This window comes from Mustela putorius, unplaced genomic scaffold, assembly GCF_011764305.1.
Source record: "Mustela putorius furo isolate JIRA1106 unplaced genomic scaffold, ASM1176430v1.1 tig00003858_pilon_pilon_pilon, whole genome shotgun sequence".
In the NCBI taxonomy this organism is placed as follows: Eukaryota; Metazoa; Chordata; class Mammalia; order Carnivora; family Mustelidae; genus Mustela; species Mustela putorius.
The window spans coordinates 48,575,161-48,598,931 of NW_025422010.1; the positions used below are offsets into that span (position 1 = coordinate 48,575,161).

Below are 23,771 nucleotides of genomic sequence, written 5' to 3' on the forward strand. Positions count from 1 at the left end.
TTGTCTGGCATTATATACATTCACGTTTTCCTATTCTGTGAAATCTGGCTTTGGGGACTAACCTGTTTTTTAAGTATCTCTCATCTTTCTATTTTTTTTGTCTCTCCTTTGTTATAGTATCTGTTTACTTTATCTCACTATCACCATCTCTTTATTGTACATCTTTCCCCAAAGCTTACTGCTTACTCTGATTTTCTTACTATATTTAAATGACATAATTTGTATCATGAGACTGAAAGTATTCAGTTCTATTCAAGACGTGTTTATGAGATGTTCATTATTGCCAATTATTTTGGGGATACTCAGGAAATAACTACGTCTTAAATATTATGGTGTGGTTTGACAAATAAGCTTACTTACATCAAGTGTATAAGAAATAGCAAAGTACCGACATATAATTAATTGACAACTTTTATAATCTTTATTATTAATATGCAAGAAACTGAAGCTTCTATGTAAGTATTTTCAAAGTGGACTTTTCTTCATATTTCTCAGGAATATTTCATCATCTTTTTTTTTTTTTTAAGATTTTATTTATTTATTTGACAGAGAGAGATCACAAGCAGGCAGAGAGGCAGGCAGAGAGAGAGGAGGAAGCAGGCTCCCGGCTGAAAAGAGAGCCTGATGCGGGGCTCGATCCCAGGACCCTGTGATCATGACCTGAGCCGAAGGCAGCGGCTTAACCCACTGAGCCACCCAGGCGCCCCTCATCATCTTATTGATAGTGGACAGTGGTAAATTGACTTTTATGCTTCAAAAAGTTCAGTTTAGTTTTCTATGCCAAGAAGAAAGTAAAACAATTTTCTCTAGTCTTAGTGTCTCATGGAAAACATGAAACACTACACTCTGGCATAATCCTCAGTTCTCTTTAGTGACAGTGATGTAGTACCTTCTGTTTTATCAGTTTCTTTTTAAAGTTAGGTTTATTGAAGTATAATGTATATATAGTAAATATCACCCTTTTTTCAGAAATTTTATTGTTCTTTGGGTTTTAAGTAAATATGGGTAGTCCTGTTCCCCATTTCTACAGTCAACATATTTTCTAACATTTATTTTCGAACATTTCGAACATTTATTTTCGGAGCACCAGGCTGGCTCAATCAGTGGAGTCTCTGACTCTTGATCTCGGGGTCATGAGTTTGAGCCCCAGGAGAGATTACTTAAAAAAAAACCCAAAAAACCCAAACATAGATTTTCATTACTCAAAAATATTTGCTAATACCACTTTGTAGTCAGTCTCTTACCCACACCCCTAGCCTCCAGCAGGCATTTTAAAAATTTCAATCCTACAGTTAGTTGCCTTTTACAGAATGTCTGCTCTAATGTCAGCCTGCTAAGAAAAGATGGTAATAGGACATGTAATGATTGCCATACTTGGAGGGATTAAATAACAGTTCTGCTCATCTTTTGCTGGAACTGTAGGGTCCAAAAGTTCAGAAGGAAAAGCCTTTATAATTTCCTCAAAGTGAGCTGTTAAAGTTAGTTTTTAATGATCTGCAACATTTGGATTTGAGAGTTGGTAATAGTAAGGTGGTCTTCCCATTCTTAGTATCTCTTCCTTGTGATCTCCCAACAAAAGTTAGGAATCTTAGGTATTTTGTTACCAACCCAATGCCCCGTTTGAAGTTAGGATAGTTAACTGGTATTTAAAAAAGTGAAATATATGTAATTTTGAAGTAACCATACCAATCTCTTTTTATTGACTGGTACCTAAAGAACACAGGTATTTTGACTGTGAGGACTAATAGAGTGAGTTAAGGCCAAAGTCAAGAATATGATCTAATTTTTTAAAAGAATAAAAAAGGGAGCATTACTGCTTCCTCACACAAAATATTCATGGCATAGTTTGTTTTCTTACTAAGTTCCCTGTGGCTCTTTCCGCCCCTTTTTTTTCTTCAGGTGCATGATAGTAAAGGTACCAAGAGAGTATGTAGAAGGAACACTGTTGTAGTGGTTCATCTGGAATGTTAGAAGGAGACTTTTAAAAAATAGTTTTATTGAGTATAATTCATATGCCATTAAATTCACACTTGAAAGTTCACAATTCAGGGTGGTTTTTTTTATTTTGTTTTTTTGTTTGTTTTAAACATATTTACAGAGTTGTGCAACCCTTACCCCTCCCTCCAGTAACCCTCAGTTTGTTGCCTGTGATTAAGAGTCTCTAATGGTTTTTCTCCCTCTCTGGCTTTGTCTTATTTTATTTTTTCCTCTCTTCCCCTATGATGCTTTGTTTTGTTTCTTAAATTCCATCTGTCAGTGAGATTGTATGATAATTGTCTTTCTCTGATTGACTCATTTCGTTTAGCGTAATACCCTCCAGTTCTATCCACATTGTTGCAAATGGCAAGATTTCTTTCTTTTTGATGGCTGAGTAATATTCCATTGCATACAAAAGGAATTCTGTACCTATGGTATCATTCTCCACTTTCCCCCACTTCCAAGCCCTAAGTACACAAATATACTTTATAGATTTGTCTATTTGGAACATGTCATGTAAATGGAATCATATAACATGTGATGTGTTCTGACTGGCTTCTTTTACTTAATACTTCATTTCCTTGTATTGATGATTAATATTCCACTGCATGAATATATCATGATTTGTCATTCAATAAATTGTGATATATTTATACATTTATTCATCAGTTGATGGACAACTCAGATTGTTTACACTCTTTGACTTTTATGAATAATGCTGCTGTGAACATTCATATACAAGTCTGTGTGGACGTAGGTTTTCATTCCCTTGGAGTACAATTGTTAGGTTACCTCTGTTTAACCTTTTGAGAAACTGCCGGACTGCTTACCGTAGAATTTTCAGAGTTCCTTACATAGGGGCACCTGGCTGGCTCAGTCTGTAGAACAACTCTTGATTTTGGGTTTCTGGTTGGAGCCCCCTACACTGGGTGTAGAGATTACTTTAAAAATCTTTAAAATGAAAAAACTTAGAGTTCCTTACATAGTTTGGCTGCTAGTCCCTTGTTGGATATGTGGTCTGTGAATCTTTTGTACTAATCTACAGCTTGTTTTTCATTTTTTAAATGAGATTTTATGTGGAACAAAAGCATTTAATTCTAATGAAATCTACTTTGGCATTTTATTTTTCTTTAAAAAAAAAAGATTGTGCTTTTGGTAGCATGTCTAAGCATAGATCTCAAGGATTTTCTCTTTTTTTCTAAAAGTTTATAATTTTATGTTCTACATATAAGTCCATGATCCATTTTGAGTTAATTTTTATAGAAGGTATGAGCCTTAGGTTGAGGTTCATATTTTTGCCTATGGATGCCCAGTTCTAATAGCCCACTTGTTGATGAGATCATCTTTCCTCCATTGAATTGCTTTTGTACCTGTCAAAAATCAGTTGTGCATATTTGTACCATCTTCTTCCTGGTTCTCTGTTTTGTTCCATTTACCTGAAACCACATAGTTTTAATAAATGTAACTATATAAGAAGTCTGGAAATGGAGTATATGGGGTTTTTTTCTACCTTTTCCTTTCCCTCCTCCCAAAGTTCTAGCTATTCTAGTTCCTTTGTCTTTCCATATAATCTTTTTCATTTTATTTTATTTCTTTTTTTTTAAATTATTTTAAATATATATATTTTTTAATTTATTTGTCAGAGAGAGAGCGAGCGAGAGTGAGCACAGGCAGATAGAGTGGAAGGCAGAGTCAGAGGGAGAAGCAGGCTCCCCGCGGAGCAAGGAGCCTGATGCGGGACTCGATCCCAGGACGCTGGGATCATGACCTGAGCTGAAGGCAGCTGCTTAACCAACTGAGCCACCCAGGCGTCCCATTTTATTTTATTTCTTTTCAGTATTCCAGCATTCATTTTTTATGCACCACACCCAGTGCTCCATGCAATATGGGCCATATAAATTTAAAATAATTTTGTTTGTATCTACAAAAAAATGGTGCAAGAATTTTGATACAAATTGGATTAAACCTGTGTATCAATTCATGGAGAAGTGATATCTCTACTGTTTGTTGAATCTTTCCAATACATAACCATGACATGTCTTCCCATTTCATTTATTTAGATCTTCGATTTTCTTCATCAGTATTTTGTGGGTTTCAGCATATAATTCTTGTTGTATATTTTTGTTTCAGATTTATTTATTAGAGAGTGAGAGCTAGTGAGTGAGCAGGGGTGTGGGGTGGAGGGAGAGAGAATCTCAAGCAGTCTCTCTGCTGAGCGCAGAGTTGGATGAAGGGGTTGATGTCGTAACACAAGATCATTACCTGAGCTGAAATCAAGAGTCAAGTACTTAACTGAAAGCCATGTAGGTGCCCCTGTATATGTTTCTTTTAGATTTACATTTAAGTATTTCAGCTTTTTGAACCATTGTTAGTAGTATTTTTTAAAAAGATTGTATTTATTTATTTGACAGCAAGATAGAGGGCACAAGTAGGCAGAGAGGCAGCCAGAGGCAGAGGGAGAAGCAGGCTCCCCGCTGAGCAGGGAACCCGACATAGGGCTCGATCCCAGGCCCCTGGGATCATGGCCTGAGCTGAAGGTAGCTGCTTAACCAACTGAGCCACCCAGGCGCCCCAAGTAGTATTTTTTTTAATGTAGCTTCATTGCCAGCATATAAAAATATAATTAATATTTTTTTTCTTATATTCTACAGCCTTGCTGAGCTCTCCTATTGAATTTTGTTTTTGTTTTTGTTTTGTCTGTTCCTTTGGATTAGCTATGTGGACAGTCATTTTATTCTTAAGTAGGGATAGTTTACTTCATTCATTCCAAACTGTATCCATTTTCTTTTCTTGCTTTAGTACACTGGCTAGAAGTTCCAGTGCTCTGTTAAATAACAGAGATCAGTGGGGACAGCTTTGCTTCATTTTTGGTCATAGGAGGAAAGCATTTGGTCTTTCACCATTAAGAACAATGGTACAGATTTTTAGCAGTTGCTCTTTATTAAGTGAAGAAATTCCCCTCTGTTTCTGTTTTTCTGAAAGGTTTCTTTTTTTATTCATGGGTTGATGTTGAATTTTATCAAATGATGGATATGATCATATGCTCTTTTTCTTCTTTAGCCTGTTAATATTTTGGTTAGGTTGATTTGATTTTGAACATAGAACAGACTTCCATCCCTGGAGTAAATCTCAGTTGATTATGGTGTATAATTCTTCATCTGTGTTGTTGAATTCTGTTTCCTTACATTTCAGTTAGGACTTTTGAGACTAAGTGATATCAATCTGTAGTTTTCTTTTTTCTGTTTTTCTTTTCTTTACATTTTCTTTCTTTTTTTTTTTCTGTCAAGAGTTAAAGGATCTTATAACTTTGTCTTGGAAAGCATGAATCAAAGAACCAGTTTCAGCATAGCTACATCTTGGTCTTTGAACCTGGTTACTTTGAGAAAAGTATGTTTGCACTTTAAGCTCTGTCCCAAAGTATTGACTACCCACAGTTGACTGGTCACTGGGCACAGCACAAGAACTTCATGATGGGGCTTAACAGCGTCAGTATTGTGTGAGTCCATGAGTTTTCATGGTTATGCTGTGATGTTTGTCATACCTCCTATCCTGCCCTGAGCAACTCATTCCTGGAAAACTTCATGGTGAAAAGGATATTGGGGTTTGAAATCAGAAAACCTGTGTGTCAGCACTTGTTCTCAAATTTAATAGCTGTGTTATGTTGAACAGTTACTTAACCTCTTTTTTTTTTTTTAAAGGTTTTATTTATTTATTTGACAGAGAGGAATCACAAGTAGATGGAGAGGCAGGCAGAGAGAGAGAGAGAGAGGGAAGCAGGCTCCCTGCTGAGCAGAGAGCCCGATGCGGGACTCGATCCCAGGACCCTGAGATCATGACCTGAGCCGAAGGCAGCGGCTTAACCCACTGAGCCACCCAGGCGCCCTTACTTAATCTCTTTAATTAAATGAGATGAATTTAAATGGATTTATACACTTGTTACTACATAAATACTAGCATAAATCTCTGAGAGATTTCAGAGGTTTATATTTTGATTTAATCTGACATAATCTTTGATTTTGTGTTTAGGCACTAAATTGTTAGAAATGTGGCATTTACCTAATTTCCTCCCCCTTAGGATTATTTTAATGAAAGCCATTTTAAATTAAGTAATTAACTGCATAGTAATTTTCTAGTAATCTCGCTCCCTTTTTTAAAAACTTTTATCTTGAAAACCCAGCAACATGACACTGCAGAGGGATGTGGCATTATTTGGCATTCATCAGTGACCATTGAATTTAGCACTACTCATTTTTTTATTAGATCAGTTCTGAACAAAGTAGTCATACTAACATGGTGTGTCCTCCTTCCCAAATGGAAGTCATTAAGCCTTAGAACTATCTACTGGTAGACCTAGTTCTGGGTCATTCAGGTGGTTCAAGACTAAGATTTTTCCTCTCTTGATAATTGGTAAACCTGAGGCAGCAAGATTGAATTTCACATAGAAATGTTTAAGTTAATACACCTTCGGGAAAAAAGAAGTCCTTGAATATTTATAGCTTTTGATTTTTGAAATATTTTGATGGATACTCTGCTTGTAATTATTGAAGTACTTATTTAAAAGATTGATTAGACGGTTCAATTCCTAAAGTACTTCCAATGGTGAAATTTCTGTATTTCGTGATTTAGTAATATCTGTTGATAACTGTATGCAAAATATTGAGACACCCTACATCCATTACCAAATTAGAAATAAGGTAGTAGACAACAAAATATATCTTCAAGCATGGGAAAATAGTGTATAAGGAACAGACATGTGTAACAGTTGGCAATTCCCAGGTGATTTATAGAATGGAAGCTTCTGGCCCCCAATCTAGTACAAGCTGTCTGCTTCAGTTAGGTTCTTTCAATGGGATAATGATCAGATCTCATATCTAATTCCTCCAGAGACAGAGATAGCATCCACTTCGGGTCAGTGTATTTTAGGTCTATTACAGAGACCTAGAGCCCCTGTCATCATCCCTCCTTCCAGTCCTTAAATTATAAGCAAGCTAATATTAGAAAGAAGTAAACTTTTAAAACGGTCTTGTACTTTCTAGGCTTTTTTTTTTTTTTCTCTCTGTGTAGCATGATTATGTCTAGGTTACCTAAAGTAACTGAAGCAAAAATGTTGGAAGGAATCAAGTAAAAATGTAACTTATTGAAACATCCTTCTGTTTTTTCAAGATCTTAAGTTAAGTTAGTCAAGTCTGTACCCATGTGTATATGTATGTGTGTGTGTGCATATATAAAGAGAGCACACATGAATATTGTGTTCATTAATTTGTGTCTTAGCCTAATTGTCGTAAACATATTGTATTTTTTGTCATTTATTGCATCTGTATCCATTAAGTAAATTTAAAAGTTTAAGGTTTTGGTCCACCCTTCTTTTAGTTTTTAAAAACGAAAACTTGTGATTACATGTGTTCTAGCTGGAGTCTCAGCAGAAGCCATGCAGACTATCAGCACTGCTCCTGATACCTTGGGGCCAGAAGCCAAAGTCCAGGAGGAAGAGCATGACCTTGCAGATGATGACATCACAGCTGGTAAGCAGGGACAGCTTTAACATAATCTGGATGAACTTTGTCCAAAATTGGAAAATGCTTTCAGATCATTTGTAAGGGGATTAACTATGTTGATGGAAAAGGTGGAAACTTGTATTAATGGAGGGTTTAGTTTTATGAGACTCTTTAGTGTCCTTTTTGATCTTGAAGTGGAAAGAAGCAGAACTGTTTATTTGGTCTAGGTTTTTCATTGTTGCTATAACAATGAACCTGCTAGCTGTGCATTTGATTTCCTGGAGACCTTCTAATTCAGAGGCTAGGATCATTACGAAAGCCTTGAAATGTGTAGAGGAATAGACCTATTATGTTATGAAAGGTTTTGCAATTATAGGTAAACTGCAAAATACTGAAGTCCTAATGGCAATATATGCAATATATAGGCTGTGTGAGGAAGCTTACAGATATTTTCTGTACCTATAGAATGTGAGTGGGTGCTTTTTTTTTTTTTAAGATTTTATTTATTTATTTATTTGACAGAGATCACAAGTAGGCAGAGAGGCAGGCAGAGAGAGAGGGGGGAAGCAGGCTCCCTGCTGAGCAGAGAGCCCGATGTGGGACTCGATCCCAGGACTCTGGGGATCATGACCTGAGCCCAAGGCAGATGCTTAACCCACTGAGCCACCCAGGCGCCACTGGGTGCTGCTTTTTAAAGTTATTTATGTTGTGTAGATATTGGCCATTCTTACCTGTATTAATTATTACATAAATAAACGTATAAAGTAAAATTTAAGAAAGCCATATTCCACATATGTTCCATATTGTGTATGTTTTATGTTCATCTATGTTCAGCCTCTCTTTTATAGACTTAAATCAGTTTTAGTTACTGGATCTCCAAATGCATCCAGCTCAATTTCTTTTAATGTACAGAGGATTAAAAACAACCCACTATAAATATTTTTATTGGTATTAATAAGCTTTTTTTTCCTATGGATGGTTATTATGTAAAATCTGACCATTTAAATCTGTAATTACTGTGAAGCAACAAATAGTAATTTAATAGTAAATAATTTGAAAAGAAGCATGCCCAGGAAACATCAGGACAATTTTCAATAAAAACTAAAGGGAAAAAGAAAACCAAAAACTAAAGGGAGTTTTTTTTCTTCTAAAGCTCTGTATGGCAGGTTCTTTACTGTCTTTCACAGAAGGAAGTTGAAGGAGCCTAATGATCTCCCTTGAAAATTTACAAAGCATACAGAACAATTACAAAATCTAGAGCCTTGTGCTACTGCTGCAAATAAATTGTTGACTAAAGTGGGTTAACATCTGGTTTCCACTAAAAATGGTGGTGCCCAGTACTTGCTACTTTTTAATCCTTTTAAGGTGTTAGTTCATTGATTTAAAAAAATTTCAACTTAAATATGAATATAAATGTTTCCAGAAACTCCCAACTTTCCTGAAAGTCATTTGGCACTTCACAATTACGAAATTGTATCGGTAGGTACAAAAGGAAATTCTTTTACCTGTAGATCTTTTTTAACTAGTTCTTTATTGTTTTCATTATTTTTTAAAATATTATAGGTATGTTTTTCCCTGTTATTTTTATTTTATTTTATTTTTTTAAAGATTTTATTTGTTCATTTGACAGACACAGATCACAAGTAGACAGAGAGGCAGGCAGAGAGAGAGAGAGGGAAGCAGGCTCCCCGCTGAGAGAGAGCCCGATGCAGGGCTTGATCCCTGGACCCTGGCATCATGACCTGAGCCGAAGGCAGCGGCTTAACCCACTGAGCCACCCAGGTGCCCCTCCCTGTTAGTTTTAAAGGCCTTCTAGACTATTAAAAAGTAGTGGTTTAATTCATAGAGGAAAAGAAGTTGTCTTTGTAGCAGTAGAATAACTCAATTTGCGTTCTGGAATAAAAGCTAAATTTTTGAGCTTTCAAGTAAGCATTATTAAATCAGTACATTGAAATTTTGAATTATGCACTACCAAAGTCATGAAACTGCAAATAACACTTGACCATGCTTTTATTGTTGAAAAAAATCAAGAAGTGGGGCACCTGGGTGGCTCAGTTGGTTAGGCGAATGCCTTCGGCTCAGGTCATGATCCAGGAGTCCTGGGATTGGGTCCTGCATTCAGGCTCCCTGCTCAGCAGGGAGTCCGCTTCTCCCTCTCACCTTCTCCCCTCTCATGCTCTCTCTCACACACTCTCTCTCCAGTAAATAAATAAAATCTTTAAAAAAGAAAACCAAAAAGCTTAAAAATGAAAATCTCATTTGGAGAGTCCATTAATGCTACATAAACTATATTTTAATCTGTACAAAGTTAAATATATGTGATGAGTGGTTTTGATCAATTGATTTATTCATTTCATGGCATGGGTACTAGAGGCAAGAATGGTCAGAGAATTTAAATAACTAAAAAAGGCTTCCTTAACGTGTTGTTGAAGCAGCCAGCGTGCTGCAGTCTGTAGATCGTTCAGGTTACCTTTGAATTGTGAGACTTGATTAAGATGTGGTATAGATTTTTGTGAGGGTTTAGAAGAAAACCATATTTCTTTTTATTGACTAGAATTCCATATAAATTACATTATGAAAAATATGGTTGATGCGTTGAGAGAAACCTGTTTCAGGCCAATAATCTTATTCTGGGATAACCACCATTGTAGAGCACAAGTACTAGGGAAGGGAGATCTGGACAGTTTAGCCATTGATTTTGAAAAATCTGGGGTTTTGTTGTCTACTTTGTTCCATTAATTGTTCCATTAATATCTTCCCATAAGATAAATAGAAATCATATCATGGCAGACATACTTGCCTATATTTTGAACGCATTCTGATTTAGAAGTTCTAGTTTGGCTAATATGCATCACTATATTAATTTTGTATTTGTAGCAATCTGGGACTTCATTCTTTAATTACCTTAATTAAACAACTGACCAAGATACCAGTTAAATATGAAATATGATTTAGTGCTTACATGGAATAATTATTTTTGAAATTTTTCTTTTTAATGAGAAAGCATGAGATATGAATGTTATCTTAGGACACTGATCTGAGCCTAGCAGGCTTTGTTAGTGTTCGCCTTATAAAAGGAGAGAAGCATGGATAAAGCTATATAAGTGTTAGCTATGATCAATTGGAACTAATTAAATTTATTTGAAATGAAGAGTCTTAACTGGAAGAGAACAGCTGGAAAAACTGGGAAGAAAAAATTGAGTCTTGATTGAGACAATTTAAACCTTCACCCTGTCATTTAAGAAATATACGGCAGCTTCTTTCTATATCTTTCTTTTTAAAGCTAATATGTATTGATCGGCTCTACAAAGTAATGCCAGTGTGCCGTGGTCAACACACATACTCTGTTTTACTCAGCGTTCTGTCTTAAGGTTCATCAGATTTTTTCCTTTAACCAAATGTTTTCAATTACACATCAAAGCTGTATGAGCCATTTTCACAGATTGATACAGTTTTTATGTAGAAAAAATGTTAAAACCTATTTCTTGTAATTTTTTTATATTAAAGTACAGTAAGCATAGGAAATACACTTTTCATTCTTTTTCATTGGAATTGCTTCAGGTTTTGCAATACTCTGTTTATGAAAATCTGTTTTAACAACAATATTGGTATTTTCTTTACAGTAGAAAGAATAGCATTGATTGTTTCGAGAGTATACTTTCAGCATCACATGAATATCACTGTATACATGTGTTTGCTTTTGTTTGTACAGTATACTTTTGTTTTTAGTATTGTAACTTAAATGTTTATTTAGATATATGGTCATTATTTGTAAATAATATATGCTTGTTTTCATTACAATATTAAATAGGTCATAATTATATTTATAGAGCAAATCTCACTAAAAACTGACTTATGTAAGAAAAATTTTAGATAAACTATAATCTTTTTTTAAAGTAGACCTTTTAGGTGACATAGTTAATTACATAGTTTTTATCATGATAAACGATTGGCATTCTGAATGACGATGAAGCTCTACGTCCCCTAAATGTTGCATTTTAAAACAGCGTACCCCTAATTGCAGTTAAAAAGAATTTTGGAAAGATTTCATTCACAAATCTGCATGGATCCCTTTAAGAAAGTCACTCAATTCTTCTGAGGGTCATATTGCAGTATCCTGCCCCTTGTTCAGTACAGCATGGACACACTGACCCTGTAATAGTGATAAAGGGTCAGAAATCACTGACATTGTCAAGAAGAGACTACTTTATAGTAGATCAGCAGAATAGTTGACAGATTCAGCTGCTTACAACAAAAGCAGCAATGATATATGGATTCAGATGGGAGTGTTGATTGTATTTGTTTTATTTCTTGCAAAATTTAAACGCAGTTTAAAAAAATGACAAATGCTGTGGAAAAAAGAAAAAATGGAGAAGGGTAAGAGAAATGGAAAGTAACATTTACTGACAATTTATTAAGTATGACTATGTACTAAGCACTTTACCCTTGACTAGCAACATTTTGAAGTGGATACTGATAGTTTTCCGGACAATATACAGACGAGGAAACAAAGTGAGAGAGCTCACTTCCGCAGGATCCCATACTTAATACCTGGTAGATCGGAGACTCAAAATGAGTCCTGCCTGACCCCAAAGCTTATATGCGGTCTTAAATACCATCCCATACTACCTAAAGTTCTTAAATTCACTGAATTTCAGCATCTTTTTTCTTTTCAAATGTGAGATGATGGCACAGTCTATCTTTATTGCTTTGGCTATCAGACATATCTTATTGTTTAAAATATAAACTTGTCATTCTAAATTTAGACCAAGAGATTATCTCCTTTAGAAAAAAACCCATCACTTTTTTTTTTTTTTTAAGATTTTATTTATTCCTGAGAGAGAGACAGAGAGAGCAAGCAAGCACAAGCAGGGGGAGCAGCAGGCAAAGGGAGAAGCAGACTCTCCACTGAGCAGGGAGCCTGATGCAGGGCTCCATCCCAGGACCCTGGGATCGTGACCTGAGCAGAAGGCAGACACTTTACTGACTGAGCCACCCAGGCATCCCCATCACATATTCTTTAAAAAATTTCTTCTTCAAATTATTTAGGACTACTGTGATGTAAGACTGTAAACATAAGTAGTGTTTATTACTATTTTATTGCATACATGTAAGATGAAATATTTATTGTTTAGCTTTTTGAAGTCATCAATATAAAGCTGACATGTTAACATGTATTCGTACACTAAACTCAACATTAAGATAGAGCTGGAAAGGCCATCTAGTCTGAGACTGTTGTGCATTTTGCTATTTACTAAGGGCTCTATTCATAAACTGTCTCTACATTTGTTTGACTGAAAGATAGGAAATTCACATCCTGTTAAAATACAGATATGTTCCAAAGAATTTTGGGGCATTATATATTCTGAAATCAGAAATACATTCCAACATAGTGCCAGAGGCCTTATAATTATTATACTAGAATAAACTTCTATACTGCATCCTTTTCCTTTCCTTCTCATTCTTTAAATTATAATTGATGGTCTAAAAAACAGTACTACATCTATGTGAATTTTTAAAAAAATATTTTATTTATTTATGTGAGAGTGAGGGAGAGTGAGAGGAAGAAGCAGAGTCCCCCCGAGCTGAGAGTCCAAATTGGGATTTGATCCCGGGACCCTGAGATCATGACCTCAGCTAAGGGTGGACACTTGACCCACTGAGCCTCCCAGGTGCCCCTAAAGTGTGGATTTTTGAGTGAAATATATCACTACAAATAATTTACATTTCTATACTTTTAATCAGGGGGAAGAAAAAGTGAATTAAAATTTTGCTTGGTGCTTAACACTCGGGTTTACTTGCATGTTAATAGGGTGTTAAGAATTCCTAGATATAGTATTTGAGAGTTTCTGATAGGAATATTAAAATATAACCAGAATTACAGCTTTTAGTAATTCGTTTTCTTTCTCATACTTGACCCCTGGTAAGTATGGCTTTCCCTTTTCTTTAACAACTACTTACGTTAATAACTATCAGATCTGTATCCCCAATCTAAGCTTTTCTTCTGAATATCAGATTAATATGTTTTTCAGCCTGAATGTCCTGTAATGCCTACTATATATTCATTTACAATTATCCAAAGACTTTATTATACTACACATATTTTCTAGTAGCTAACATACCTTCTGTGCTTGGAAGGTGTAGATACTATACTTGCTATGGTCCCAAATGAGCCCTACTTTTTGCTAAAACTCATCTCCTTTTATATTTATATCTCATTATCTCATTTTATATTTATATCTCATTTAAAGGCATCACTAAGGGTACCATTAACTACCCATCATCCCAAACTAGAAATCAAGGGATAATCCTGGCTTTCCCACTTTCCGACAATGTCCACATGTAGTTAGTCCCAGTTCTTTTAAAATGTACCTCTTAAATATCTCCTGATGATTTTCCTTTTCTCCATTTCACAATGAATGCATAGGTCTGACTTCCATTTTTTTCTATTTGGATTATTATTGTCATATTCCCCTGCAACCATCTCCCTTCGTTCCCTTGCCCTCCTCTTTGGTTGGTGCTTTCCATTGCTCAGAGTGTCAGAAGCCGGCTCATCACCCTTCCTCCCCGCACCCCCCCCCCCACCGTAAGTGCTGCTTCATGGCTTTCTGTTGCTTATAACACAAAATCCAAACACCTCCCATCTTGAGCTTCCCTGGCTGCTATGGCAACACTGGACTTTGTTTCTGCAGGGGACCCTGCTGCTTCATGGCTTAGACTTTGCCCGCACCTCTTCCTCTGACTGCTGTGCTGCCCTCAGTGTCTCACACACGTGATGAAGCTCTGAGGGTTCCCTCCAAACCTGGCTTGAGTTTCACCATCTTCCTGAATCCCTTCTGGAAGATGTCCCAGTTTGCTGTATACGCTTCTGCCCTTGCACTCGGTAGTATTGTCACATGACCATTTCCCTTGCCCTCTGTGTCATGTGGGGACATGTGACTTTTACTTTGTATTTCTAGCAATAAAATAGTAAGTACCCTGGCATGTAGCATCTTTTTAATAAATGTTTATTGAATGACTGATTGAATTAGTGAATTCATAAGATAACTCCAGTTTCAAAAAGAACTCCTTACATATCAGCAATTTACTTACATATATTTACTCTGTCTTTCCTATTCTTATATATCATGTGTCTATTTCCTTAGCCTCCCCTTCCTTTTTAGTGGGTGTTTCGTGACTCAAAAAGCATTTGTAACACATTTGTGAGAGAATATAGGCTCCTTTCTAGATAAACTGTCTACTGATATTGTGAAAGTGAGACTTGGAACCAATCTAAGAACCTAATTATCTCCATTGAATCAGTAGCTGTTGATTCCCATTTAAAAGTTGATCCTTCTTTTTGTCTTGGAATACATGTCTTCAGAATTAGGAAGAAGATATGATCCATTGGATTTAAATGGGGAAAGATACAAAAAAATGCCTGGGAAAATGTGTTCTGTAATTTAAATCTTAATGAGGGGATGGAAGGTGAGATGTTTTATTGTGGGATACACAGGCAGAGAAGCAGATGGAAAACTCTGGAGAGCCCGCTCCGTGGTCTGCACTGACCCAAACCGGAGATTGCTTATGGATGGGTTCTTACAAGTTTTGGTTGCTATACCTCTCTCGCTTCAGTCATGCTTTTCCCCCTCTATGCTTATCTTTCCCTTTGCCCTGGAGCTGTGCTGCCTCATGTCCAAGCTCGGCTCTGTCAGTGAAAACCAAAATCTCTTGTGGATTTCCCAGAGCGAGGGATGTCAGTGTAACTGTTGTCCAAGAATTCCCTCTGGGACTTGCTAACCCACCACAGGAGAAGTAAGGTGGCTTGTATACAAAGTGGGGAGATGCTCATAGGGAGGAGAGCCATGCAGAATTTTCCAGGAGGCCTGATACTTGAACATATGCCACCAAAGAAGTAAAGTGTGGAATCCTGCTCTATGGGGTGACATACATAGTGTTTTGTGGCGTTCCTCTGGGTGTCTGCAGTGGGTTATTTAGCACGAAGAAAACTTGCTTTTTATCATCCGTTGAAATTTTAACGTGTTCAAGATTTCATGTGCTCAAGCTAATGTTTATTGGCCTGGGGTGACTTGCCTAAGAACAAGTACAAAAGAAAATGAGGCAAGAAAAAGAACAAAGAATGGCTAGTAAGTACCATTTGAATGTTTAATGCCTCTTTAAGATTTTGTTTAGACTTTTAAAAATGGAAATATACAGGAGTAACTGGGTGGTTCAGTCCGTTGAGCATCTGATTCCTGATTTCTGCTTGGATCAGGATCTCAGGGTCCTGGGGTCTGTGCTCAATGTGGACTCCGCTGGAGATGATCTTCCCCTCCCTCTCGCTCCCTCTGACTCTTGCCCCCTGCTCTTGTGTGCTCTCACTCTCTCAAATAAATAAAATCTTTTAAAAAAGAAAAATTACATAATAATCGATGTATTTTGGCCAAAAAAGTGATTGTGTATTTAAATAAGTACATTTTATATACTTGAGGTTTTCTAAGAAAGTAGATATTAAATGTTTTCATGACATAAATAAATTATTGTAAAGAAAGGTGCTCTAACAAATTATTTTAATCAGCTTTCATATTGGCACTGAATCTTTCATAATGATATTTTCTAAAAATAGCACTTTCATTGTATGTGTTTGTGTGTCTGTGTGCGTGTGTGCGCATGGTACATCCTCTTTGCATGTAATACCTTTGTAAGGAATTGGTCACATACACAGTAATTGACATCATCTGAGCAAACTCATCTAAAAGGATACATTTAAAAATCAGGGAGTAACGGGGCGCCTGGGTGGCTCAGTGGGTTAAAGCCTCTGCCTTCGGCTCAGGTCATGATCCCAGGGTCCTGGGATTGAGCCCTGCATCAGGCCCTCTGCTCAGCAGGAAGCCTGCTTCCCTTCCTTTCTCTCTGCCTGCCTCTCTGCCTACTTATATCTCTGTCTGTCAAATAAATAAATAAAATCTTAAAAAAAAAAAATCAGGGAGTAGGATGCTTGCCTGCTCAATCAGTAGAGCACGTGATTCTTGATCTCAGGGTTGTGAGTTTGAGACCCATGTTGGGTATAGAGATTACTTAAAATCTTTAAAAAAGGTCTTAAAGTAATAACTATCACAACTCACTAGCCTTTATTGAGCACCTGATACGTGTCACACTATGCTCTAGGCTCTTTTTAATCCTTACAAATAATTGTAATAAACTTAATATCAATTACTTTTTATAAGACAAGAAAGTAAGTCACAGAATGGTTAAGTAATTTTCCCCATAAAGTCCATAGGAAATGGCAGAGTTAGGATTTGAATCCTGGCTGTTTGCCTCTAGGTCTTGTGCTCTTGAATATAGGTAAGTTATTCAAAACGAAGTCATTAAAAAAATATCTTATAAGAAAAACAAATGTTTTAAAAAATCTTTTAAGAAAAACAAAGAAAACAAATGTATTTATTGTGGCGCATCATTTTCTTCTCATGAAATATAGATACTTCTATTTTAATTTTTGATACAGTTTAATATTTTATGTAGTGCAGGGAAATATTTAATATGTGAAGAAAAGACTTCCTATTTTCTTAAAAAATAAACATAGGGGTGTGCCTAGGTGGCTCAGGTCATGATATCAGGGTTCTGGGATTGGCCCTGCACTCAGCAGGGAGTCTGCTTCTACCTCGGCACCCCACCCCCCATGTTCTCTCTGTCTTTCTCAAATAAATAAATAAAATCTTAGAAAAAAATAAACAGATAAATTCGTAAAGGAAAACAATTTTGTGTATTTTCTAGTAAAGTAAGAATTATTTTATATCCATATAAAATCACACACATTAGTATACCAGTGCACATATTTCAGATTTAATATTGTATATTCTTTTTGATAAATTTAGACTAAATAGGAAAAAGGAGAAATACTTAATTGAATAAGAATATAGGAATTGGTTTTTTGTTTTGTTTTGTTTTGTTTTTAAAGCGGTCCATGGGAATGAATAACCTTCAGGATGAACTTCTAGTTTGGCCTTTTGTGAGCCGTGTAATAATACCTCTTGGATAAGAATGAATTGCATTAGATTGTGGCACACTATTATATATCTGTATATTACATGAATTGCCCTTATAATTGATATCAAACCCATATGACCAAAAGTTGTAATTCACAAAAGTAATGACAACAATGTCTCATAATTCACAGACTTTATGTCATACCTGTGAATGATTACTTTTACTGTGCAAACCACATTAAAGGGGAAAAACAGGTTTTAAAAACGGATGTGGGGTTCAGAAGAGTTCTTCCTGATACTTTATAATCATTTTTACTATACAAAAGGATAATTGAATTGACTAGCATCCTTGAGTTTCCCCGTGATTTCTTGGATTAAAATTGTGAAGCATAAAGGCTTTTAGTCTTTGAAATTTTTCATCACAAATATTAAGTATTTGAGGTGAGGACAGTCATGAACCTGTATATATTTGTCCTCATATGGAAAGGAGTCCTCACCCATAGGTAGAATAAAATCAAGTAGGATAAAACCAAGTGAGAATATTTCATCTTAAAAAAAAACCAAAACAATAACAACTCTGTATCTTAAATACAGATGAGTGAATTAAATGGAGTAGACCTCATTTAAAATCTTTTTTTTAAATTTTTTTTTAAATTATTTTATTTGACAGAGATCACTAGTAGGCAGAGAGAGAGGAGGAAGCAGACTCCCCACTGAGCAGAGAGCCTGATGTGGGGCTCAATCCCAGGACCCTGGGATCATGACCTGAGCCGAAGGCAGAGGCTTTAACCCACTGAGCCACTCAGGTGCCCCGAGTAGACCTCATTTAAAAGGATTCCAGGAAGCTGAACCAGTTACTCCCTTTACACTTTATATACATTTTTTTTCCAGTGTTGCTCATCCCAGCTAGAAGTACTATAAGGAATATTCATGAATATGCACCTTGTATCTTTCTGTCCCATTCTAGGGAAGGTTTGATGAAGCTAGCTGGGAAGCTGATGATCTAATTTGAGGGAGAAGCTATATATTCATGCACACTTGCCCGTACACATGCACAACATACATGTACAGAAGACAGACTTAGATAGGGGAATTCCAGACACCGGGGATGACATAAGGGTAGGATTTATGTATGAGGTAAATCACGGCAGTCATGGCAGGGATGGACTGATGGTTAGTTTAGAGACCTTGAAATGAAGACCCAGAGGGAGGCTGAGAAGTCTGGCTGGTATTTTTGAGCACCTACTGGGTATTGAGTATTTACTAGACATTGAGGGTAGAGTCATGTTCATGCTCCAGAGGGCAAGATTCGTGACTGGTTATGTTTATTCTTTCTTGGGAAATTTTTCCTTAAAGAACACTCTTAACATAAAGGTTTAATAAATCCATGTTACTGTGATGTAAAACTTAACATTTCAGTTTATCTATGAGTGAATCTGTAGATTTCGTGCAAGCAGAAAAACAAAATGAAACAGTCAACTAGATGACACAAGCTGGTCTGCAATAGTATGTATGTATTTAGAATATTTTAGAATAAATATGGTTGCGGCACAGGCGCTCGTGTTTCATTGTCTGTGTTCAAGTCTCAGCTTCCCTGCTTGTTCATTGGGTGGCTTGTGCAAGTTACTTGACTGTGGGAAGTCTCCTTTTTTTTTTTTTTTCACCTGAAATACAATAATAGTAAGATTGTTGAGATGTTTAAATGAGATAATGCTTCTAAACTGAGCAGAGGAACTGTTCTGACCCATAAGTGCTTGAGAAGTATTGTGTGCCCCCCCCTTCCTTCCCAACCCCTTGTTGCCATCACCATTACTCTAAGTGATTTGCTTTAGTAAATAGAATAAATGATCTGTAACTAATTTATGAATCACTTATAAATCAGTTCTTTTAGATGACTTAATGCTTATTCTATATAGTTGATCATTCCAGGAATATAAATTTACTAGACAAATTTATACTTTATATATAGAGAAAAAGCTACATCCAACTTCCAGGTATGTTTTCAGAAATTTCTAAAAACTGCCTCAGGAAATATTGATGAATTATTCTAATTTCTTAAGTGCTTTTATATTTGGCTTTTTTTTTTTAAACCACATTTATTGTCTGAATTGAATTTTACCAAGAAGAGTGAATCATTTGATGAAATAGAAAGGACAACCTTAAGAGAAAATACTACTTTATACTTATAGTAGCTGAGGGAGAGTTAATTTTCATATTACATACTATGTTTGACTCATGGTGATCAGTATAGAATGAGAAGGAGATATTGACATTAAAAAGCTGTCTGAAGACTTTGATACGGCCATTCATCTGAGAGTCACTGCTAGACTTAGGAAAGTGTATCTAAAAGATGCTAAAATTTAAAGGATAAAAGAAAACTTCCATGCTGCTATCATTAATAGTTTTGCCAAGGAAAAAGAAGGATAATTTTTTTTTTTTTTAATTTACTTAAGAGAAAGAAAGAGTGCACAGGTTGTAGGGAGAGGGAGAAGCAAACGCCCTGCTGAACAGAGAGGCTGATGCAGGGCTTAATAATGCAGGCCCCTCTCAGTGGGTTAAGCCTCTGCCTTCGGCTCAGGTCATGATCTCAGGGTCCTGGGATCGAGCCCCACATCGGGCTCTCTGCTCAGCACGGAGCCTGCTTCCCCCTCTCTCTCTGCCTGCCTCTCTGCCTACTTGTGATCTCTGTCTGTCAAATAAATAAAAACAAAATCTTTAAAAAATAATAATAATAATAAAGGCCCCTGAGAATGACCTGAGCTGAAGGCAGATGCCTAACTGACTGAGCCACCCAAGTCCCCCAAGAAGAGAAAATTTGAATGCAGTTCTCAGACTTGCAAAGGATACTTAGCTATTAGTTCACTTTTTAAAAGAGTATGTTTAAAAGTAGAATAAGGTGGGCCCCTGGGTGGCTCAGTGGGTTGGGCCTCTACCTTCGGCTTGGGGCACGATCTCAGGGTCCTGGGATCAAGTCCTGCATCCCACACTCTGCTCAGCGGGGAGCCTCCTTCCTCCTCTCTCTCTGCCTGCCTCTCTGCCTACTTGTGACCTTTCTCTGTGTGCCAAATAAATAAATAAAATCTTTTAAAAAAAGTAGAATAAGGTATACCACACGAAAATATAAATTCAGTGTGAAAGTATGATAAAGACATATTCAGAAATGCAAGATTTCAAAAAATGTGTACCTCCCTTCCTCTTTTATCAGGAACTAGAGGAAGAGGTATGTTCCACTGAAATAAGGGAGTAAACTAAGGGAGGGACAGCCTGGGATCCTTTGGCTCCCTGCTGGATGCTGTTGCACTGTTTCATGGGTTGGCACGTCTTAGGAATGTAACCCCAGGCACCTACCACCCTGAGGATTGGATGGATAAAAGAATTGTGGGAGATTGGCATTTGTGTTTCAAGGTCTGCTAGCCCTTCCTGGGAGGAGTCTCACTCGGTGACTAGAAAGTTCATTAAGGTTTCTTCTAATGCACCAAACTATGTTCCAGTTATTTTTCAAGATGTTTCATTTCCCAGGCTGGACTTGTTTCTGCTCCCTAGCCTACTTCTCTATATTCCAGATTTATACAGTTAGGTCAATTACTGAAAAGTACAGAAGACCACTACCAACGAAAGGTAATTATTAACTACAGGGCGGGGGGGGGCATAAATAGTATTGAAAAACTTACCATGATTGATACATCACATGGTTGAACTGTAAATAGTATACACATCATAATGAAAATATAAATGTTGATTATATCATTGTGTAATAAGAAACATGGTATAATAAGCAGAGAATGAAAGCATACCATGGGCACAAGCGTGTGTGAGTGAATATGGATATGTGTGATGTGTGCAGGTAAGTTGTGTATATGTGAGGGAGAACCCAATATTCATTGACCATAGTGGGGAACTTTAGACAAGCCTAAAACTGGAAAAAAAAAAATTAGAAAGTAGCAATGTAGGATTTTCTAGTAGAGCCAGAAATGGGTCTTTTTGCAGGTAGGGTTGAGGGACTGCTGCTTTCATATGAACTTGTAGAACTGTTTGACTCTTTAAACAATGTATAGTTTCGTAAAATAAAAACTAAATTTAAAAATATTAAATTCTAAAAACTAGAATAAGGAAGCATATAACAAAAGGTGATAGTGAAGGGGTAGGGAGACTTGGCTAGGTGCTTTGAGTGTTTCAGACCAGTGTACGAGTTCGGGGATGCCCCCTCAAAACACCCAAGGATTGTTAGCCAGCCTGTCTGAGACGGTGGGGAAGCAAAAGGGCCGAGAATGGGTGGAGCTTGAGTGTTATGAATGTGGAATACAGGGATGAATGACTGTGGAAAACAGGGGGCCTGGTGTGGGGCTTCAGTATCTGCCCTTGTTTCCGTGGTTAATCAGCCCATTGCTAGGATGACATAAATTAATGTCACCAGATTGGAATGAGCTGGAAACAAGCTTAGTGTGTGTTTCCACCCATTCTCCTTCCCATCCTTTCCCCTAACTGATCTAAAGGAAAAGACAAAGGAGAGAGAGTTCCAACAGGCTGTCACAGGGTGTAAGATGGAAAGAGGGAGAGAGACGTTAAAAATGCTCAATTGATATGTGTACCTGCGTGAAGGAGACCTACGCAGCTTGTTAGTTTGTCCTCATGATCTCATCACTTGCAACCTGGCTGCAGTGCTCACAGAATCACTCTTGGTTAATTTTGAAAAAGAAAATGTGATGAATGAAAATAACAATTTTCAGACAGACAAAAGTCTTAATTTTTAAAAATGAAGATAAATCGAAAGCTAAGAAAGTCTGAACAGGTTCATGTACTGTTCAGGTATACCAAAAACCTGCAGTAGATTTTAAAAACAATTTGGGAGCACTTAGAAGGAAAAGTGAGAATCCGTACAGCTGCCCCGAGCCTTCCCACACACTTGAGTTTTATCCCAGTGTTTTGGTTGTATTAATTTTGTTATCATCCGTCACCTAAAATAATTTTGATGTTTTGGAGTAAGATGTATACAATTCATCATACAATGACATTTATACTCTTCTGTGGCTTTTCACTGCATGTTACATGCAATGAAATGAGTCATTTTCCTGTTCATGGGGAGGTATTTCTCATGATAAATTTGGGCTTTTTAGAACTTGGTTTGACATTACTTGTCATTACTTTTGCAAGTATCTTTGCTATTAATGCTTTACTCATTATTTTCTCATGCAACGAGAAATGAATTTATTGACCGACTTAGGGATAGGGAAGAGAACTTCTGAAAAATAAAAATAGTCTATAAAGAGGATCTCGGGCTTACAGCCCAAGATCCAGCAGCACCGTGAGCATCTGTGACAGTAGTTTTAATCACTGCCTCCGTGCTACATGCATGGGTACAGGATTTTGCATCTTTTGTGTTTGTGATACTAAGATGTACGTCTGACTTGTGTAGATCTATTCATGTGGCAGTCTTTGCACATTCCAGTAAGTACATGATCTTTCAAAGGTCCTTGCTGAAGCAGACTTTTTACTACGACATGTGCAGAAAGTAGCATTTCTTCTTGCAACGCAGTGGTGTATCCAGCAGATGTCTGCGCCTACAGAAGCATGGTCTTCAGTGTGGCCAGACAGGCCCAGCAGGGTGCCCCTGAGGGCTTCATGAAGTACTAGGTGAGCATCTTTGAACTTCAGTTCAAGACAGGCAAAAATCATGGGCAGGGAGATTTTCCAGGCTGGAGTCAGGGCTTGGGAGGGAGAGAGCCAGAGGTGGTGTAGCATTTTGAAGGAAGTGTCAGTGGTTCACTGTGGATGCATATAGAGTGGAGCAAGGCCAGGGCTGACCAAAGACTAAAGGGACTTCCTAAAGGATTGACTGAACGGGAGGCTAGAGGATGAAAGGCTTTGTATGTCATGCTGAGCTGCTTTATCCTTGTTCAGGGGACAATTAGGAACCATTGAAGAGTTTTAAGCCAGGTAAAAGTGTAATCTGTTTTTCCATTAGTCAAAGCACGCTGGCTATAGGTGCTGAATATATTGGAGGTCAGTGCTGGGGCGAGTGGGGGTTATACCCTTTAATGAGGGCAGAGAATGTTGGTGGAGAATGTTGCAGTGGTCCAGGAGCCCGCTGCCAAGGGCCTGAGCAAAGGTGGCACAGGAGCAGCCCAATAGAGACCTACACAGAGTAACGAAGAGCTAAATTGAATACTCTAAGCTGTTTTTCTTAGAATAGTATTTAAATTTGTTTGAGACATTCTGGTTATTTGAAGTCCTCTAGATTTATAATTAAAATAAGTTGTTACCTAATGTTAAAACATTCCAATAAAAAGAATGCTTTCATTTACCAATGTCAGCTGAAATAAAGTGATTCATGTTG

At 37.0% G+C, this 23,771-nt stretch overlaps 1 protein-coding gene across 4 annotated transcripts in view; it reads left to right on the forward strand.

The window, feature by feature from the left end:
* WDR7 (WD repeat domain 7) overlaps window positions 1-23,771 on the forward strand; it is a 365,672-nt gene that overhangs the window by 153,925 nt on the left and 187,976 nt on the right. For all 4 annotated transcript variants that reach the window (XM_004745540.3, XM_013052736.2, XM_004745543.3 and 1 more), the window contains one exon: window positions 7,386-7,499. In XM_004745540.3, coding sequence (XP_004745597.2) covers window positions 7,386-7,499 — 114 coding nt within the window. The remainder of the gene's footprint in view (window positions 1-7,385; window positions 7,500-23,771) is intronic.